At 37.2% G+C, this 18,300-nt stretch overlaps 2 protein-coding genes across 2 annotated transcripts; both read left to right on the forward strand.

Annotated features, from left to right (window-relative positions):
• The first annotated feature begins 897 nt into the window (after positions 1-897).
• Positions 898-5,309, forward strand: cahz (carbonic anhydrase). The gene is made up of 7 exons (XM_086094212.1): positions 898-1,063; positions 1,294-1,491; positions 2,193-2,311; positions 2,535-2,627; positions 2,737-2,799; positions 2,917-3,072; positions 4,882-5,309. Exons 1-7 carry the CDS (start codon positions 1,030-1,032, stop codon positions 4,999-5,001), a joined length of 783 nt encoding a protein of 260 aa, XP_085950338.1. The 5' UTR covers positions 898-1,029; the 3' UTR covers positions 5,002-5,309.
• Positions 5,310-14,014: 8,705 nt separating this feature from the next.
• On the forward strand, positions 14,015-18,273 carry LOC147181804 (uncharacterized). The gene is made up of 3 exons (XM_086077294.1): positions 14,015-14,264; positions 16,198-17,943; positions 18,001-18,273. The coding sequence occupies exons 1-3, from the start codon at positions 14,015-14,017 to the stop codon at positions 18,117-18,119; spliced, it is 2,115 nt and encodes a 704-aa protein (XP_085933420.1). The 3' UTR covers positions 18,120-18,273.
• The last annotated feature ends 27 nt before the right edge of the window (positions 18,274-18,300 follow it).

An 18,300-nucleotide genomic window follows, 5' to 3' on the forward strand; every position in this document is an offset into this window, starting at 1 on the left:
TATTTTTGTTAGTTAGTGCCAAACTACATGAGGTCTTATCTCAATGGCACAAACACATTATTTACACAGTGCATCGTCCAATAGCGTCTAATAGATACTCTCATTAGTGTGCATTTTACAAATGAAACATTTCTTGAACTTTAAAAAGGATCAAGATTCTATGTGTGTAAAATAAGGTTTCTGTCTCAATATGACTGACAATGGTTGGTGGGTATATGTTTGGGATAGGCAAAATATATTATATATATATTTTAAATCATGATTTATTCATTGCCACATTATATTCACTGTAGATTAGTCTAATAATTAAAAAAGATAATAGTTAATATTTTGTTGATCCAGAAGATTTGAGCTACCCCCCCCCCCCAAAAAAAAAAAATAAATCAAACAAATCAACCATTCAATCAATCAATCAATAAATAGCTAAATAAATAAATACATACATAAATAACGCTCGTATGAATCACGTATAAATAAATCACGTTGCAACATTACGACCACCTGTAGACGAGACCCGATCTAATAAAAATTATAACAGGTAAGAAGATCTCCTCTATCACAGTGAAGAGCTTTGATATTGAACTCTACGTGGATGACGATTTAGATTAGTGAGCGCTGGCAAACGCTCAAAGAAAATTCGACTTCAGGATATTGCAAACAAATCCGGTGGACACTTCATAGAAAAAAAACGACAACAATACAATCCTGCAAAAACAATGCTTGATATTGTATAACCGTGTACATTCAGATGTGCCGATTGAAGCATTAGAACGCAAATCCAATTGTTGATATTATAGAAAACAAGAGAAAACAATTCGGACCGCATCGAGCCATCCTCCTTGCAGAATGAAGGCGCAGCTGCAGAAACAAGCCAAACCCACCCGGGTGAGCACACTGCGGGGAGCCTATATAAATACCTGCTGTCCTGCTGACATCGTTCTGTCACTTCACCGCTACACTTGTATATTCTAAAAACTCACTTCTATTTGTCACACCTTCGTGTCATTGCAGGTAGTGCTGAGGAGAGAAATGTCTCATAAATGGGGATACGGACCGAATAACGGTGAGTTCAAACTGTGTTTAATTACGAGTTTAGCCTATGCGCATCTGTTGTTGTTATTATCATTATTATTATTATTATTATTATTATTATTATTATTATTATTATTATTATTATTATTATTATTATTATTATTATCATTATTATTATTATTATTATTATTATTATTATTATTATTATTATTATTATTATTATTAACACGTTTTTTTTTTTGTAACTCGTTTCATAAATAGGTCCTGAAAAATGGGAAGAAGGTTTCCCATTAGCCAATGGGCCCCGACAGTCTCCCATCAACATCGTCCCGAAAGAAGCCCCGTTTTCAGCCTCTCTAAAGCCTCTGAAAATCAAATATGACCCGTCCAACTCCATGGGCATTCTCAACAATGGACACTCATTCCAGGTTGACTATTCGGATGATGTTGATTCTTCAAGTAGGTGTCCAACTCTTCGCAAACATAATCCATTTGACGTAGGCTATGGCAGGATTGCATATATGTAAAATACAAACCCAAATACACAGCATTTGAAATCATGATTTTCTATTTTGCTATTCTTGTTCAAATTTCTTGAATATTTTGGCTATATTTCTCATCAAATGCAATAGTAGGCTAATTTACTTTCAAAGTGTGTTGAAATATCGAAATAAAGAATACATCTCATGAAAAACCTCATTCACAATTTGATTGAGCAATATACTGTAATTCAGCATCTGCTCGTGTATATATAGACTCATTACTGTACTGCAAATATTCCTTCATGTCTTTATCTGGCCATAGCTATGTTGTTTATGCCACCACCCTGCCGTGTGCACTGCAGCAGATAACAACATCTATTGATGCCACTGCTCTTTTACTTCACTATCTGGTTGGTTTAAACGCCATGCCCTGGTCAAACTTCTCATACGGAAGATTCTAATCATTATAAACTCATTTCAAACATAGTAATAGATAGTGACTCCAGAAAGGCACAATATTGTAAAGAGCATAGGGCAATTCTGAAGGTGGAAATCGAAAGTATTAAGATCAATATAAATAATTAAATCAAAAAATTTATACCATCGTCATTTTAATCAAATTAAATTGTTAATATTTGTAATGTTATGTTATTCATAATTCACGTTGTCTCCTTGCAGCCCTCACTGGGGGTCCCATTTCTGGAACTTACCGTCTGAAGCAGTTTCATTTCCACTGGGGAGCCAGTGATGAAAGAGGTTCTGAGCACACAATCAATGGCATCAAGTTCCCATGTGAGGTATGTACTGCAAAAAAAAAAAAAAAAGTTTATTTTTAAGGAGGGTTAAAATGTTGTTTATTGTGGCTGACTGGAAGAGAGCTCCGTTTGTATGCACTACTATAACAATAAAAAATATTTGTAGGCTAATTGCAAAAAAAAATAAAAAATAATAAAAAATACTATTTCCTCAAAGATGGCATATCTAATTGTTAAATGTTTCCACTTTTGTGGTCTTGTCAAGCTTCACCTGGTGCACTGGAACACCAAATATCCCAGCTTTGGAGAGGCGGCCAGCCAACCTGATGGACTTGCTGTGGTTGGGGTCTTACTCAAGGTGGGTCTGAAAATATGATGATTGACTCATCAATGTCCCATAATCTTTATAAAAAAATGAAAAACAAAAAAGATTCTTTTTCCCACTAACTGGGATCCATATCTTCCAGGTTGGTGCTGCCAACCCCAAACTGCAGAAAGTGTTGGATGCCTTAGCTTCTATTAAGACAAAGGTGAAAAAACACACTGAAATGAAAAGTGTTTTGCCATTATGATGATCATCTATAGTTTAAAAGCTATACATCATGATCATCTCTTTCCGCTCATTATTTATTCTGTGTTATTTACAGGGAATGCAAACCACCTTTGCTAACTTTAACCCAGAGATTCTTCTTCCCGGCTCTCTGGACTATTGGACATATGACGGCTCTCTGACCACACCACCTCTGTTGGAGAGTGTCACATGGATTGTCCTCAAGGAGCAGATCAGTGTCAGCCCTGCACAGGTACAGTACTTTTAATAAACAAATAAAATAGATATACTCTTTGCAATTGATGCAAATTATATTGGACAAAACATTCATTTGTCTCACTGTCCCTTCATTTGACTTTGTTTATTAACCAAAAATGTTGCAACTTTGTCATGTTAGAGTAGGAGTCCATTTGTGAATTTGCATCTCTTTAAATATTTCAATATTCAAATCTGGTCCGGCCACCCTCAGAAGCAACAACTCAAAGTCTTTTGCCCACTCTTCCTTCCACAATTGCTTTAATTCATTAATACGGAGAGTTTTCATGCATGGTCATGCCACAGTAGTTCAAGTCCGGACTTCCAAAACCATTCAGAAGTTGACTTGCTGGTGTTTGTGTGTGTGTGTTTTTTAAAAAAATTTTATCGTTGGGCTGCTGCAGAGCCCAAATGCGCTTCAGCTTGAGGTGGCAAGATGATGGCCAAATGTTCTCCCTGACGATTTTCTGGGACAGAGCAGAATGAATAGTTCCATCAACCACAGCAAGTTATCCAAGTCCTGAAGTAGCAATACTGCCCCAGATTATCAAAGTACCACCACAATGTTTGACTTTTTGCTATGATGTTCTTTTTCTGAAATGCTGTGTTACATTTACACCAGGTAATGTAAAGAAATGCACACCTTTAAAAAAGTTCAACTTCCGGCTCATCAGTCCATAGAGTATTCCTCCAAAAGTCTTACGAATCATTCAGATGTATTTTGCAAAATTAAGACGAGCCTTTAAGTTCTTTTAAGGCATCAGTGGTTTTTGCCTTGGAACTCTGCCATGAATGTCAATTTTGCCCAGTTTCTTCCTTATTGAGTCATAAGCACTGACCTTGTCTTAACTGCAGCGAGGGAGGCCAGCTTGTAAACATCAAAGTAGGAAAATTACACATTGTGTATTTACAACCATATACTAGCCTTTTGTCCGCTCATTTAAAGCCTTTAGTCTTAAGCCTTTAGCCCTTTAAGCAACTGATATTTGTACACAAACCATGAAGCAACATATTTAGACATTCAGCTGTATTCAAAGTCATATATTATTTGTCCTCTTAGAAGAGCTGAGGTGAACTGAGAAGTGCTGAGACTAACATCCATGTAAAGCATATCCTTCTATCTGTCTTATACTGCCCCCAGCTGGTCAGGGTGGGCAGCAGCACAATGGCCATTCGAGAGATGCATTGTATGACAAAAACAGTTTAATTCTATTTCTGCTCTATGCTTATATAAAGTACAATATAACAGAGTCCTATTTTCTTAGTAAAAATTGAATTTTTTTGGTTTGCTTTTGAGAGGCTGGAACGAATTAATCACATTTCCATGCATTTCAATGGTGAACGACAATTTCAGATATGAGTAATTTTAGTTACAAACATGGTGACGGATCGAACCAAACTCGTATCTCAAGGCACCAGTGTACATTCTTTCAGTAGGTTACGCTTAAGTGGGGACAATCAACATCTGCCACCTGTCACGTGACACAACCTCAACACCACCTGAAACGGAATTTGAACGTTCATTACATACAAACCTGACTCGCAATAAATCCTACACAAATGCAGGTTATCATGCTCATTCAATGAAACATTTCTGCTTATTATTATCATAATTATTATGCAGTTCCCCTCCTCATGTTGCTGTTATGAAAAACACATTCAACCATATTCGATTTTCAAGTGTCTTGTGGCATAATGCGTTTCAAGTTAACTGTTACAGAATGCATTGATAAAGTTCAGCTACTGCATATATGTAAAAAAAAAGTTTTTTAATTACAAATAAAACATCTGTGTCCTTCATCTATAGATGGCGATGTTCCGCAGTCTGCTCTTCAATGGAAAAGGGGAGGATGAGTGCTGCATGGCAGACAACTACCGACCTCCTCAGCCTTTGAAGGGTCGACAAGTCCGTGCTTCCTTCAAATAAATACAACATTCATTTATATTAATCTTTCCCAATGTGCACATTAGAGTGCTGTGAGAAATCAACAGGTAAACTACTCAATTTCACTTAATTGGTACAAAAATTATTTATTAAACTGCAGCTAGCTAGCTATGCCTGTGACGTATAGTGACAGGTAGAATAAATAAATGCTCTAATATTAGATGGCAATTAATTCATCTATGTATCCACTTTTTGTGATATTTTTGTTTGGAGGTGTGTAATTATTTTCAAATGTAAAATATGTGCCTTGGCTCAATAAAGAATGGGAAACATTGATTTCTATCACTTGACTTTGCCTATCCGTTTTCTTCCTTCTTTGTCCTTTCACTGAACAGCATAGAATATTTGCTTTTATCAGCTTTGTGGGATGAATTTGTCTTTCGTCACAAAAACAGCCTGGGGGCGTATCTTGAATTTAGATCAAGTCCAAGCCGTGGCAAATTGAGCCATCAACGGGAGAAAATGATCACCTGTAATTTTTTGTTATGCATTTTTTCTTATTAAATTGTTTCATGGCATGTGTTGTCTATTACATATTATATAAAAAATATTGTCGAGATTTGTTTTAACTTCAATTGTTATGCTAGGTTAAAGAAAAATGCATTCAACCATGTTTGATTTTCTTTTCAACTGTCTTAATTAAATTGTTCTAACTATTGTTCAAACTATTGTACCTGACAGACAACCTAGATTTGTTTTCCCTAATGGCTGCAACTTACATGGATTTGTCAAATAATTATTCTTGTGAAAAGCTTGTCCAGCAAAGTATTGCTTAACTCATTCACTGCCATAAATTAATTTAAAAAAGATTATAAAAAATTAGGGGCAACAAGCGATGAATTGTTTTAATTGTAATTAATCACATGACTTCACTAATTAACTCACAATTAATCACAAATTTGACATCTGTTCTAGAGGTAGAATAAAAACAATTCTAGGTTTTCATACTCTTGTTAATAAAAGTGGGAAAAAAATGTTAAACTAATAAAAATAGTTAAAAAAAAAAAAAATTACGTTCATAGCCGTCAATGGCAGTGACCAATTTTTTTTTTTAAGAGAAAAAATTATAAAAAATTCGGGGCGTCAGGCAATTAAAGTTTTTAATCATAAGTAGTCGCATGACTTCACTAGTTAACTTGCGATTCATCACAAATTTCATATCTGATCTAAATGTACAAGAAAAAAGATTCTAGGTTTTCATACTCTTGTTAACAAAAGTGGGAAATATTTTAAACTAATAGAAATAGTTCAAATGAATTTTTGACGTCTATAGCCGTCAATGGCAGTGAATGAGTTAATAGTGCATTTAACTCTTACAAGGGGCGTTATGCTAGACTTGAAGGATTAATCAGTGCTGTTTATGGTAAACTAATGTCAATAGTCAATTTTAACCTACTTGTAACAATAACTTAGAGTCACTTTAATTACAAATTAGTATGTGTATCGTTATGAATTTTATTTCATCTGTGTGCTCCTCCAAAGCACTCTACTGTCCACATCACATCAACGCATGCTGTGCGTCAAGGGCAACAACAAAATTATAATAATTACACATCCAAACCGCTGGCACAACATAGATAGATAATGTGATTGATCATGTGGATTAAAAAAATTAATGAAATGTTGCAACAGCTGTGGCCCTCGTTTGTTGTTTGCGTGCGCCTCAACGTCACCATCAAGTCATCCTGGCCTCAAGTGACATCTTGACAAATGCTCCAGGTTGTGGGCAGTGACTGAAACATGACTAGTGCCGCTTAAAATACAATGCCACAAATAAGTGAGACAGAAACGGACTGGTCAACATCAACAGAGTGCATACATATCAACAATGACAGAGATGTGTGAATTCCAAATACAGAATGAAGAAACTTTTATTCATGCTATTATTATAATCATGTTACACTCATTGCTTCCACTCTGTGACATGAGGCACTGTACATTTGTTTTATTAAATGTATTTAATTGAGCATACCCTCTTCTTATGTGTATATTTGTAAGGGGTGGGGTCTTCTCTCTCTTATCACGCAAGAGCAAAAGGCCAGTGGAAGAGTGTATGGTTTATCATAACCTATTCACACAACTGTTATCAGACACGGGCACTGCGATAGCCCAAACATGACATATGCTGACTGGACTATATATTATAATCATTTTTGTTGCAAAATTGACTGTGCGCCAAAGTAGAGGGAAAAAAAGAATTGAGGAATTCATTCTTATTTCAAATGATAGTTATTAAGTTAAGTCATACATTTGATGTATTGTAAATTGTATAGCATCTGTGTAAACATGTAAAAAGTAACATTTATAAATTGATTGTGTAGCAAGACTTCTTCATATACCAGAAACACGAGAAGCAAAAGGACTCATTCATACTTAAAATCATCAGAAATACTTGGAATTATATTTAGAAAACAAAGTAAACTGGCAACTGACATCCACAAGTCTGACATGTCGTTTACATACTAGAGTTATGTAAACTAAACTAAAGATTACAAATTGAATTGTTGACGAATTAAAAATGAAAAAACGCTTCAATTGGTAACAGTAGTCCAAAGTGAATATATTAATTAATTATGAGTTCATTAAACCTCATACTTTGTATTAGAGTCACTTTGGATTAATGCAGTTGAATATATTAAATTGAATGAACTCATAATTAATTCAACTTAATATATTCACTTTGGACTAACTTAATTCAATCGTGTGTTACCAATTGAAGCAATTTTTTAAAAGTTGGTCAACAGTTCAATTTGTAATCTTAAATTGGCTCAACAATTCTCTTTTTATAGCGTGCAGTACATCAATGAATAACATTCTAAATTAAACCAAAGACTCCATTATTAATAGTCAAATGACATTTTATCTCACACACATGCACCAACCACACCTTGTCATAATAATTCCCCATATTTTTAAATAAAGGAACCATTGTATTGTACTCTCGCACATTTCAGCGATGTCATCCACTGTGTGCTGTCTCATTAACCTGCAGCATAATAATCATGACTACAATCTTGACTGAGTTGAAATGAGAGCACTAATGAGCCAAGTGGAATTCTGGAGGAATATGGCCAACAAAGTCCTGTCCACTTCAAAGCTCTGTTGTGCGTGTGTGTGTGTGTGGGGGTGGGGGTGTGTGTGTGTGTGTGTGTGTGTGTGTATACAATTTGTCCTTCAGCATTATGAAAGGGGCATTGATGAACAAGAATGGTTTGGTTCATGAATTAGGACACCGTTGATGACCATACAGACGGAGACAAAAAAGACCGTGATAGATAGGTGATTGTTTAGGAAAGTGTTATGTCGTGTTTGCAAGTGTTATTTTGTGTGTGTGGTTTTTTTTACCCGACAGACTCAGTGGTGCTATGGCAGAAGGCTGCATAACTAAAGCATTACCAACTATAAATATTACATAATGACAGGATTCCCTTGCCTTGTTCTCCATAATAACCATCCCCCATATTCCTCAATACTATTTTCCATGGCTGAGTGACATCAGTAACCATAGCAACTGCATGATCCTATTATAAACTACTCAAAATGATGATTTTGAAGATGTTTTTCATCTGTGCTTTTTTTGGGTTGTATAAATTGATGATATAATTGTGCCTACTTTATATTTCTAAAAATGTTTGTATTGATAGCTAAAATTGCCCACAGCAGGACTCAAACCACCTGCATAGTAACTACTGTTTCCCCAAAACTTTTTGCAGAGGATGCTTATGGAGCTCTACTTTCAGCTTTATTTCCAGATATTTTGCATTTGCATCCGATACACAACTTAGAAGAAGCAAGGGCACATTTAGTCATGTTGGGGCCCAATGCCAACACATTCATGGGGCCCTCCAAATCTGAGTGCCCTGAATAGAATATTAATCATCAACTAAACAATAATTTCCTCAGGTAGATCAAGGCCTTAAAAATCCTTTAAAAAGTTAGCGAGAAGTAACAAAATAACAAAAAAAAACATTTTGTTAGCAAAATAAAATAAAAATGAAAAAAACCGTAAACAAAAACTAACTGAAACTATAGTTTATAAAAGTCACTAAAACTAACATTATTGTATCATCCTACATTTGGCGTCCCTGTGAAAATAACCTCATCCTCTTGTTGTGGTAGTTTTGATTAACTCATTCACTGCCAATGACGGCTATAGACGTCAAAAATTCATTTGAACTATTTCTATTAGTTTAACATTTTTTCCCACTTTTTTCAACTAGTGTATGAAAACCTAAACTCATGCGATTAATTACAATTACAAATTTTAATCGCCTGATGCCCCTAATTTTTTAATTTAAAAAAAAAAGTATAATTTTTTTTTTAAATGCCGTCAGGTGATAAATTTTTTTTTATTAATTAATCGCTTGACTTCAATAGCTAACTCACGATTAATCACAAATGTTATATCTGTTCTAAATGTACAATAAAAGGTTATCTAGGTTTTCATACTCTTGTTAACAAAAGTGGAAAAAAAGAACAACTAATAGAAATAGTTCAAATGAATTTTTTACGCTTATAGCTGTCAATGGCAGATTTTTGGGTGTGCGATTCGATGCAGAATCGATTTTCGATTAAGGGCGATTTTTGCTTCAAAATGATTTGATTGACTGATTTTTGCTTCAATTTATAGATGTTAAAGGAATCGTAATGATCTACTCCAGTCTGACTCGCTAATGCTAATTAATGCTCTACTCGCGGCACTTTTATCACTCAAAAGAACGGCTCCCCGCCAACTTTTAATGGAATAACTTGATCGTGACTTTTTCCTTTTACTCTCTAATGTAGCTACAACTTAACAGTGTATCAGTCCGTGTGGAACCACACTGCCCCTAAGTGGCCAAATCGGGTACAACATGAACAGCGCTACCAATAAAGAAACACACAAAGGGAAGACAGTATAAAGCCATGTAATATAATTAATGATTACTAAAAATTTACATTGATGTGATAGAACATATTTTTTTCACATATTATTGGAATAAATAGTGATTTTTTATACTGAATGAATTATTAGTTCACTACTAGATGGCACTAAAGACACACAGTCACATTGAAATTGCTTTTCTCTCACTGTCTTCTCTACTAAGTAACTGCTTCATTTTCCTCACATCTTAACAAGGTTGTAACTTTGTTTTGCTACGGTCGTCTTCCCAATCAAATTTGCACATGCATGAGTTTTTTTTATTTTTATTTTTTTTATTTTTTTTTTTTCTCTTTTTTTTTTTTAGAGCTCAGTATTGTTCATTCGGAAATGTCATCATCATTGCTCTTTTTTTTTTTTTTTTAAATATATATATATATATATATACACATATATACATACATATATACATATATACATACATACATACATACCTTTTTTTTTTTTTTTTTTTGTGTGTGTGGGTGAGTATGTGTGTGTGCGTGCGTGCGTGCGTGTGTTTGTTAGCTCACCAGAAAACCTATTAGAAAAAAAAAATCTTATACCGTTCACCTAAATCGAACACCAGGAGACCCGAGGGGACCGAAGAAAACCAAGGAAGGTGAAATCCAGCACCGACCAGACACCCCCCACCAGAACTCCTCCCCAGCCCAAGAAACATCCAGACCCCAACAAATCCAAAAAACATAAAGTCAGGGAGGCCTCAAGAGACCAACGGAGAGACCGAGAAAAGGAAGGAAGGACAGACGAAGCCGCGTGAGATCCGAGACACCAGCCTCCACCGATTCAATAACCTGAGGAGGAAACAGATTGTGTCTGAGTTTCGGTAGATGCTGGTGTGGTGGATCTGGCATGCATGAAAATCTCCACCAAAGAGGGGAGCCGTCGACCCCCGCCGGAACAGAGCAAGCGCAACACCTCAGGGCCCCCCAGGCCGCGGAGTTTTTTTTATTTTGAAAACTTGGTCACTCTACCCTACGCTACTCATGGAAGTGTAGGCCTACACGTAATACAGGTGCACATAGTGTTCGAGAGCGCAGGTTACATTTGTGCAAAAATTGTAGAATTGAAACGTGCGCATGACGTTCTCAACTTGCACCACTGTGTTGTATCTGCGTCATCAAACATTGCGGCAGCGGTTGTTGTTTTGGCAATTTTGCTGCTTAGAATGATATTAAAACTGCTGTAAAATAATAGTAAAGGAAAATTCCAGTCAATGTAAGCTATGGCTACACACCTGCTTTGATTAAATTAGACTCACATAATATTTCAATACTTACACTTGAAAAGACATTTCATCAACACCGGCACATGAATTACCATCGAACGCCACAATTTTCCCGCTATTTTGGTCAAATCCTGAATGAATTGTGGGTAATACACTGCCGAAGATTGGAACAAGACTATAAACTCAGCTCAGTGACCTAGTAATTGACTGTCCGCCCTAAGACTGGGAGGTTGTGGGTTCAATCCCTGGCCGGGTCAGCTCAGCATGAACTCATTCACTGCCATTGACGGCTATAGACATCAAAAATTCATTTGAACTATTTCTATTAGTTGAATTTTTTTTTCCACTTTTGTTAACAAGAGCATGATAACCTAGATTTGTTTTTGATTGTACATTTAGAACAGATATCAAATTTGCGATTAATCGTGAGTTAACTAGTGAAGTCATGCAATTAATTACGACAAAAAAATGTAATTGCCTGACGCCCCTAATTTTTAATAATCTTTTCTTTCTTTTTTTGCTTCAGGCGATTACATTTTTTAATTGTAATTAATTGCATGACTTCAATAGTTAACTCACGATTAATCATAAATTTGATATCTGTTCTAAATGTACATTTATTTTCTAGGTTTTCATACATACATACATACATACATAATACATACTGGGGGGATTTTTTTTTAAACTAATAGAAATAGTTCAAATGAATTTTTGACGTCTATAGCCGTCAATGGCAGTGAATGAGCTAAGTGTTGGAATTGGGGTTAGATCACCAAATGATTCCCGAGCGCGACCCCTGCTACTGCTCAGGGGATGGTTCAGATGAGGAGAAAAGTTTTTGCCCCACTTAGTTGGGTGTGACAATCAGTAGTACTTAAAATTCGGAGAACTGTGACAACCTACGCCTACGCACTCGCAACCATCAACGAGAACGGGAAGGGTGGAAGTGCGAGTATTGGGACTGGGCCTTGGTCGCGGATGCATCCCGTCTGTAAGGCTGCTTGTTCAATTTAGCCCAAATGTACATTTGTACCACTATTAAACATTGAATATATCCATATTTTTGGAGGCCACAAACGTACTAACTCCTCATGAACTTCAAATGAACTGTCAACACTGTGAACTGTTGTTTGTGTAGCCTACTTTTGTAGAGTGGCAAGTGGCTATGTGCCCATCCCTGAGCCAGACTGTCATATTGCTGTGATCTTTATTCTTGCTATTGCAACTTCTTACCTAGTTGCCCCTTGGCACGTTTGTTAGTTAAAACCTGTTAAGACCGTGGAGTCACACATAGGAAAAATAGAGAGAGTTTAGGTGACCAAAAACAAAGCCGGCTGTATCAGAGTAGCTTAAAATAAGTGGAGACCAGAAACTCATACGCAACAGAACCTTTCCCAATATTATTTATTTTTAAAATATTGGAGGAGAAAAAAAAAAAATTCAGAGTTCCATTTGGCACTTGTTTATGACTGATATATAAACAAAAGCTAGATGAGTTTAGCTGCAAATATTTGAGCAAACTTTGTCTCAGAATGTGGCTTCAACTAAGCTAAAAATTGTGTATTAGGCTATAGAGATATGAGATTATTCATTCTTATACACAATAAAAAAAAATGTTTGAAAAAAATCGGTTGATTTTGAAAGTGACATTGTAAAGTTTTCCTCTTTACTTGATTGAAGGGCTTGAATGTGCTGAGAAAAGATGGTGCGTTTGGCTCCCCCTAGTGTAGGCAAGGCGGAATACATCTATGTTTGCAAGACGTCTGATGGGCTTCAAGTTCAACCCAAATGAGGTGGCGCGTCACACACCTGCTTGATGAGCAGTCACTTAAATTCAGGTGTGTGGGGCTGCGTGTGCGTATGCGCGTGTGCTGCTTGTTTTAATCTCTTTGTCGCTTGATTGTAGTCACTCGGTCGTCTACTACTGACATACTCTCGACAAGGTAATCAGAATCTTTTTTTCATGACAATAGCATATTATGGTGCAGTTTAATTTAAAGATTGGATGCTTAGTGAGCAGGTTTGTGAGGTTTTTTTTTTTATTCCTGGATCAAGAAGTATTTTTTTTTTCTAAACGGTATTGTGACTTAGCCAAGAAATATTAAAAGATTAAACACTTTGGTCAACATAAATGTTAGCTTGGCATACAGAAGCCTAAATACAAACAATAAAAACCATCATTGTTTGATGTAATTGGTTTAGTGCAATTTTGTGGTTATCAGGCTTGATTTAGTACACCCTTTGCTGTAAATTGCAAGATTATCTTGATAGTTTGATGGAAGATGTGAAAATAAATCAAATACAGGCTTAATCAGAACATGCAGTTTGATCAACTTTTTTTATTTTGCTCACCATGGAATAGTTGCCCATGCAATTTGGGAGGTTTTTTTTGGTCCCCCCCACCCCCCACACAGCTTGATATTAAGTATTTTTGCATAAGGTGACCTAATTCTTAAATGCAGTGAATTTGTATTCATACTTGCCTGAAATCGTTATTGAATTCTAAAACAAAGGGGCCAACATATTTTACGCTATTGCATATGTAATTGATCAAATGTTGCTTAAGTATGGAGGAATGCTTAATATTTTCAGTATAACTACTAAGACAACCAAAATGTGTCGCCTTGTTAAAAGCTAAAGCAGGTTGGCCTTTTTAAAACTGCATATTTCTCAATGCATTCAAATGGTGCGGTATTTGAGCAGCTTTATTTGCTTAAACGTGTGGATAAGTTGAGTTGTTTTTGTGTACTGGTGTCTACTCTTGCACTAGTCCAAAAGAGTTTGACCAATTAAATGTGATGGGAATGTCCAACTGTTTTTTTTTTTGTTTTTTTATATAAAGAAACATGGCCACCAGACGCCCAACAGTTTGCCCTCAACAAGAGAGGGCGCGGCACTTTCGTGCCACCAGTGGTGCACCAAACGCCAGACAGCCGGATCCAGGACCACAAGGCCCAAGCCACGACCAAGGATCAACTCCCAACCCCCATATGTCAACACGTGCTGTCTTCTATGTCCCTCCTCCACCTCAATTTGTCCCTTACCAGTGGCACATGCCCTTCTCCTACAACCAGTTTGCGGGCTTCCCAGGCATGGGTATGTACTGTAATAAGAGGCTTCATCCCTTTTTATAGGTATATGTACTGTGAAAACTAAACACAGAAAGTTGGGGGATATTTGGCATTTAGTGAAATTTCAGTATAGCCTACAGTAACCCTAAAATGCACTGGCCTTTTATAGATTAACTCATTTGGAGCTTCGTGTCCCACTGGTTAATGTTTTGCTGTTCTCTTGCAGGGAAATGAACAATAACGTTCACGGCAGATGTTTTTTGATGAATTGACCAACACATTTTCAGGTTAAATTACAACCCGGAATTTATAGAGGAAGTCAAATCAAACGATTTTTTTTGCAATAATGTGTTATTAGTCCCACTTCTTTAAATATGGTATTTTGATTTCTGTTTGTGGAATAATAATTAAGACTAAAAACCTGTTTTTAGCCATCCAAGGAGGCTAAAATTATTTTATACAGCACTTTCCATTCCCCCCAATTTCAGTAACAGCAGACAGCAGTGCTGCATAAAATTTGATTAGTCTTAATTCTTATAGGACAAAATGGTATTAATCAGAATACATGTGTGGGGGCACATGTAACATATCCTTGCAAAAAAAAAAATTGGGACTTGATTTCTGCTTTAATTGTTTTTCGTGCTACCAGATTGCAATAGAGCTACGGAGACCGGAAGAGTCACAGAAAGGCATGGTGAATTGGTCAAATCATGACTCAAGAGTGATGAAATTTGCCATTCAGCTCCCGGTCGTAGAACAAAAATGTGGGTGAAAAGCACTGTATTCGCATGTATTTACGAGGGCCAAATGAGGTTCAAAGGGCAGACGGTAATGCAGCAGTTCTCAAACTTTTTGCACCAACCACTTCAAAAAATACTTGACTCTTCAAGTACTAACATAATTACCAACATTAAAATACAGTAGCATAGTAGGCCCATCAAAAATCAAAATCAAGGCACAGATTTAGTTTCCAGAAAGTGTATTTATTATTGTAAGACACAGCAACATGATGCACAGTTTGAACATTAACACCACACTTAAATAAAGGAGTAAAAAAAAAAATACAGTGCATAAAGATTCAATTAAAAATGTATTTAGTTCAAATGTATGACAAATAGTACCCAAACTAAGTTCTTAAACATTAACAAATGTACTTGAAAGTTAAATAGAACGTATCTATATTTAACAGATTACAGTACTGGATACAAAAAACAACATTATGCACAGTAGGAACATTCAAGTGCTTCTCGCCTGCCACAAGAGTGCGTTTTCATTATACAATCTGTTTTCGCTGCTTCGTTTCAGGTATCATTTTGGACATGACATGACACAAATAGTATCTGAGAGCTTCGGCTTTGCAGTTTATGCAAGCGTGTAATTCCTTTGCCCATGGCTCGCCAATTGACATTGAAGCAACATTGCTATATTGCCGCCGTGGCAAGATTCTTTCTGTGAACCGGAATGATACGCATAGAAAAACAGCAAACCTGAGCTGTCGGATGCTGATGGCCTCACATCTGTCTGAATGATACCCGAAACAAAATGGGGGAAATTAAATGTCGATGTAACATGGTATTATATTTAATAGTAATGCATGCTGGAGAGGTGACTCTGCAAGTCTCCTCCTATGAATCGTCTTCAAGATTTGTGCAACCTCTAAGTCTAAAATGTTTACTTTCATCCAGCCAAATGAGGTAATCCAAATTATTAAAAAGTTCTCAAGATGATACAGTACACCATTGCAAATTATGCCTACATATGTGATTACTCCAAATAAATTCGTCTGACGGCGTCAGTCAAAATAGAGCATTATCTTTGTAGGCAGGTCTGGTGTTGCCAATTGATTTCGTCTACTGTAGTTTGCTACTGCTTTTATGATGACACAAACAGCTTTTCTTTTTTTTTTAAATTAGACATTTAACTACTGAATCTGACCTTATTTTTTTCCCATCTCTCAGGCTACGGAATGGTTATGCCCCAGTTTCCCCCTCCTCCCCCCTACATGGAGGCACCAGCATATGTCATGCCCCACCCACATGTTCAACCTATTGACTACAGACACTTTCTGCACCCCATGGTCCACGCTCAAGGCCCACTGTTCCAGAACCCAAACCAGACGAGAAGACTTTGCACTCCTTATTCTTCCTGTGGTAGAGAAACCACCAACTCCGAGGTCCAAACAGAACCTGCCGAAGACTCTGGTAGCGACAAAGAGGGACCGGTCCATGTCGTTTCAGATTCAGGTAGAGGAACTGCTTCATGTTCTCCCACCTGCAGTTCTAGCTCACAAAAACAAGATTCTGAGGTTGAAAAGTATACTTTAACCAGCAGTTGTGTAGAAATCCAGGAAACCAGAAAAAGCAGTTCCTGTCCTGCAGAAAGTAAGGATGCAGAGTTGTGTAGTGAAGTGTCCGAAAAACAGAACAGGCTTGCGGATCTGGGCAATCAGGAAAACGTGCCGCCCTGCAAGAGTGACCACTGTAACATATGGTCAGTGAGCTCTCAAGATGGAATAGTTCCTGTCTGTAGCTCTTCACAACAAGAGGATGAGGTTATCAAGGAAAGACATGTCTCTGTCCGTGACATTTTGATGTGTGGCATACTACCGGAGGCGATACTGAAAGCGTCAGAAAAGGGACTTTTTCACAATGAGGATCAGCTGGCTTTCAAAAATTGTGAGGACTACGAAGGACCTGTTTGCCAAAGTGCCACAAAGAAACAGAATGCTCCCAGGCTTTTGGAATCCAGAAGAGAGAGTGGAGCAGTGGGTGCGACGGTTTCCAAAAAGTTAACAGATTCACAGAATGGAGCACGTTCATTAAATGATTATGATGAATTCCAAGACATTGAAGAAAATGACATTAGACTCCCGCACAGAAATGCTTCTGGGATTGTTCCTTACAAATCGCCTTTAAGTACCTCCCGAGTTGAAGGGAGACTGAATGAATCGGTGTGGTCTGTGGAATCTTTGGCACCCTATATCCCTAACAAGGAATGGCTTATGAATAATGGTATGCTTAAACTACAGATGGTTGCAGAGAGAACCGAGGACCCTGAAAAGGTTGGGCTGTCCAACCAAAATGATGTTTTGAAAGGCAATTATGACGGGAACCAGAGTCTAAAATTATCCTCTTCAGATCCTGCCCCAATGTCAGATGCTTGGCTTGTTTTTAGCACCCCAGCTGAGAAGGCAAATCCACCTCAAAGTCCGAAAAGGAATTCACTTCAAACCAATAAACTGGCAGCATCTTCCAAACCGGACCCTGCCATATTTCCTGCAGAAAATGACACCCCGACTTGTGATAGCTCGCCCCCAAAAGAGGCGGCTGGTGAAAATGGGTCTTCTGAACCTGTGGTTGAGCAAACCCCAAACCAGAATACATGTATTGTCGTGCAACAAGCTGGAATTCCCTGCACTGCTGACCAAAGAGAAACCACTTCCTCAAGCTCAGCAGCAGCAGCGGAGAACATCCCGTCGACAGCTCGGTGCGCTCTCAATAATAGAGATGTTGTCAAACCAGATCATGTGGAAAGCAATGATGATCATCTGAGCACCCGTCAACTTTGTGTTCCAATGGCTGAATTCTCTCCAGGCAGCGTGGGGCATTGTTTTTGCTTTGGCTGCCATTGCAATAAATGCCATGAATCGAAATGTCCATGTGAGGAGCTGAAGCCCAACATGGGACCGAAAGGAAAACATCGAGGTAAGCTGCCGCGATATTTGTTTACCAGCTGCGTGTTTAACAAGTGATCATCTGTAGCGGCGCAGAAAGGCAAAGCTGAAGGAGTCTCGACGAATGGACGAATGCAGAAAAATCAGAAGAAACTTGGTCCATGGAAAAACAAACGATTTGGTATGTTTGTGTTTTACACAATCTAATCTTGTTTGCGTGTAGAAAAAAAATATGTAAAGACTTGTTACAGGTTTAGAAGCGTGGCATCTTAAAATTTTAACGGCCAAGTCAACCCAAAACCTTTCTTTACAATGTTGTGCCCCCACTAGTTCAAACATTGCGTTTCTGGAATACGAGTTAAGCAGCAAAATCTACCCATTTTTTAAT

The sequence above is a fragment of the Leptonotus elevatus genome, chromosome 1, assembly GCF_054856555.1.
Source record: "Leptonotus elevatus isolate MCC_2025b chromosome 1, RoL_Lele_1.0, whole genome shotgun sequence".
NCBI classification, from domain to species: domain Eukaryota; kingdom Metazoa; phylum Chordata; class Actinopteri; order Syngnathiformes; family Syngnathidae; genus Leptonotus; species Leptonotus elevatus.

Coding starts and splice junctions, on each gene's coding strand:
- cahz (XM_086094212.1), top strand. CDS start 1,030: ATGTCTCATAAATGGGGATACGGACCGAATAACG. Junction 2,312..2,534: donor GCATCAAGTTCCCATGTGAG/GTATGTACTGCA, acceptor GGTCTTGTCAAG/CTTCACCTGGTGCACTGGAA. Junction 3,073..4,881: donor TCAGTGTCAGCCCTGCACAG/GTACAGTACTTT, acceptor CTTCATCTATAG/ATGGCGATGTTCCGCAGTCT.
- LOC147181804 (XM_086077294.1), top strand. CDS start 14,015: ATGGCCACCAGACGCCCAACAGTTTGCCCTCAACAAGAGAGGGCGCGG. Junction 14,265..16,197: donor TGCGGGCTTCCCAGGCATGG/GTATGTACTGTA, acceptor CCCATCTCTCAG/GCTACGGAATGGTTATGCCC. Junction 17,944..18,000: donor ACCGAAAGGAAAACATCGAG/GTAAGCTGCCGC, acceptor GATCATCTGTAG/CGGCGCAGAAAGGCAAAGCT.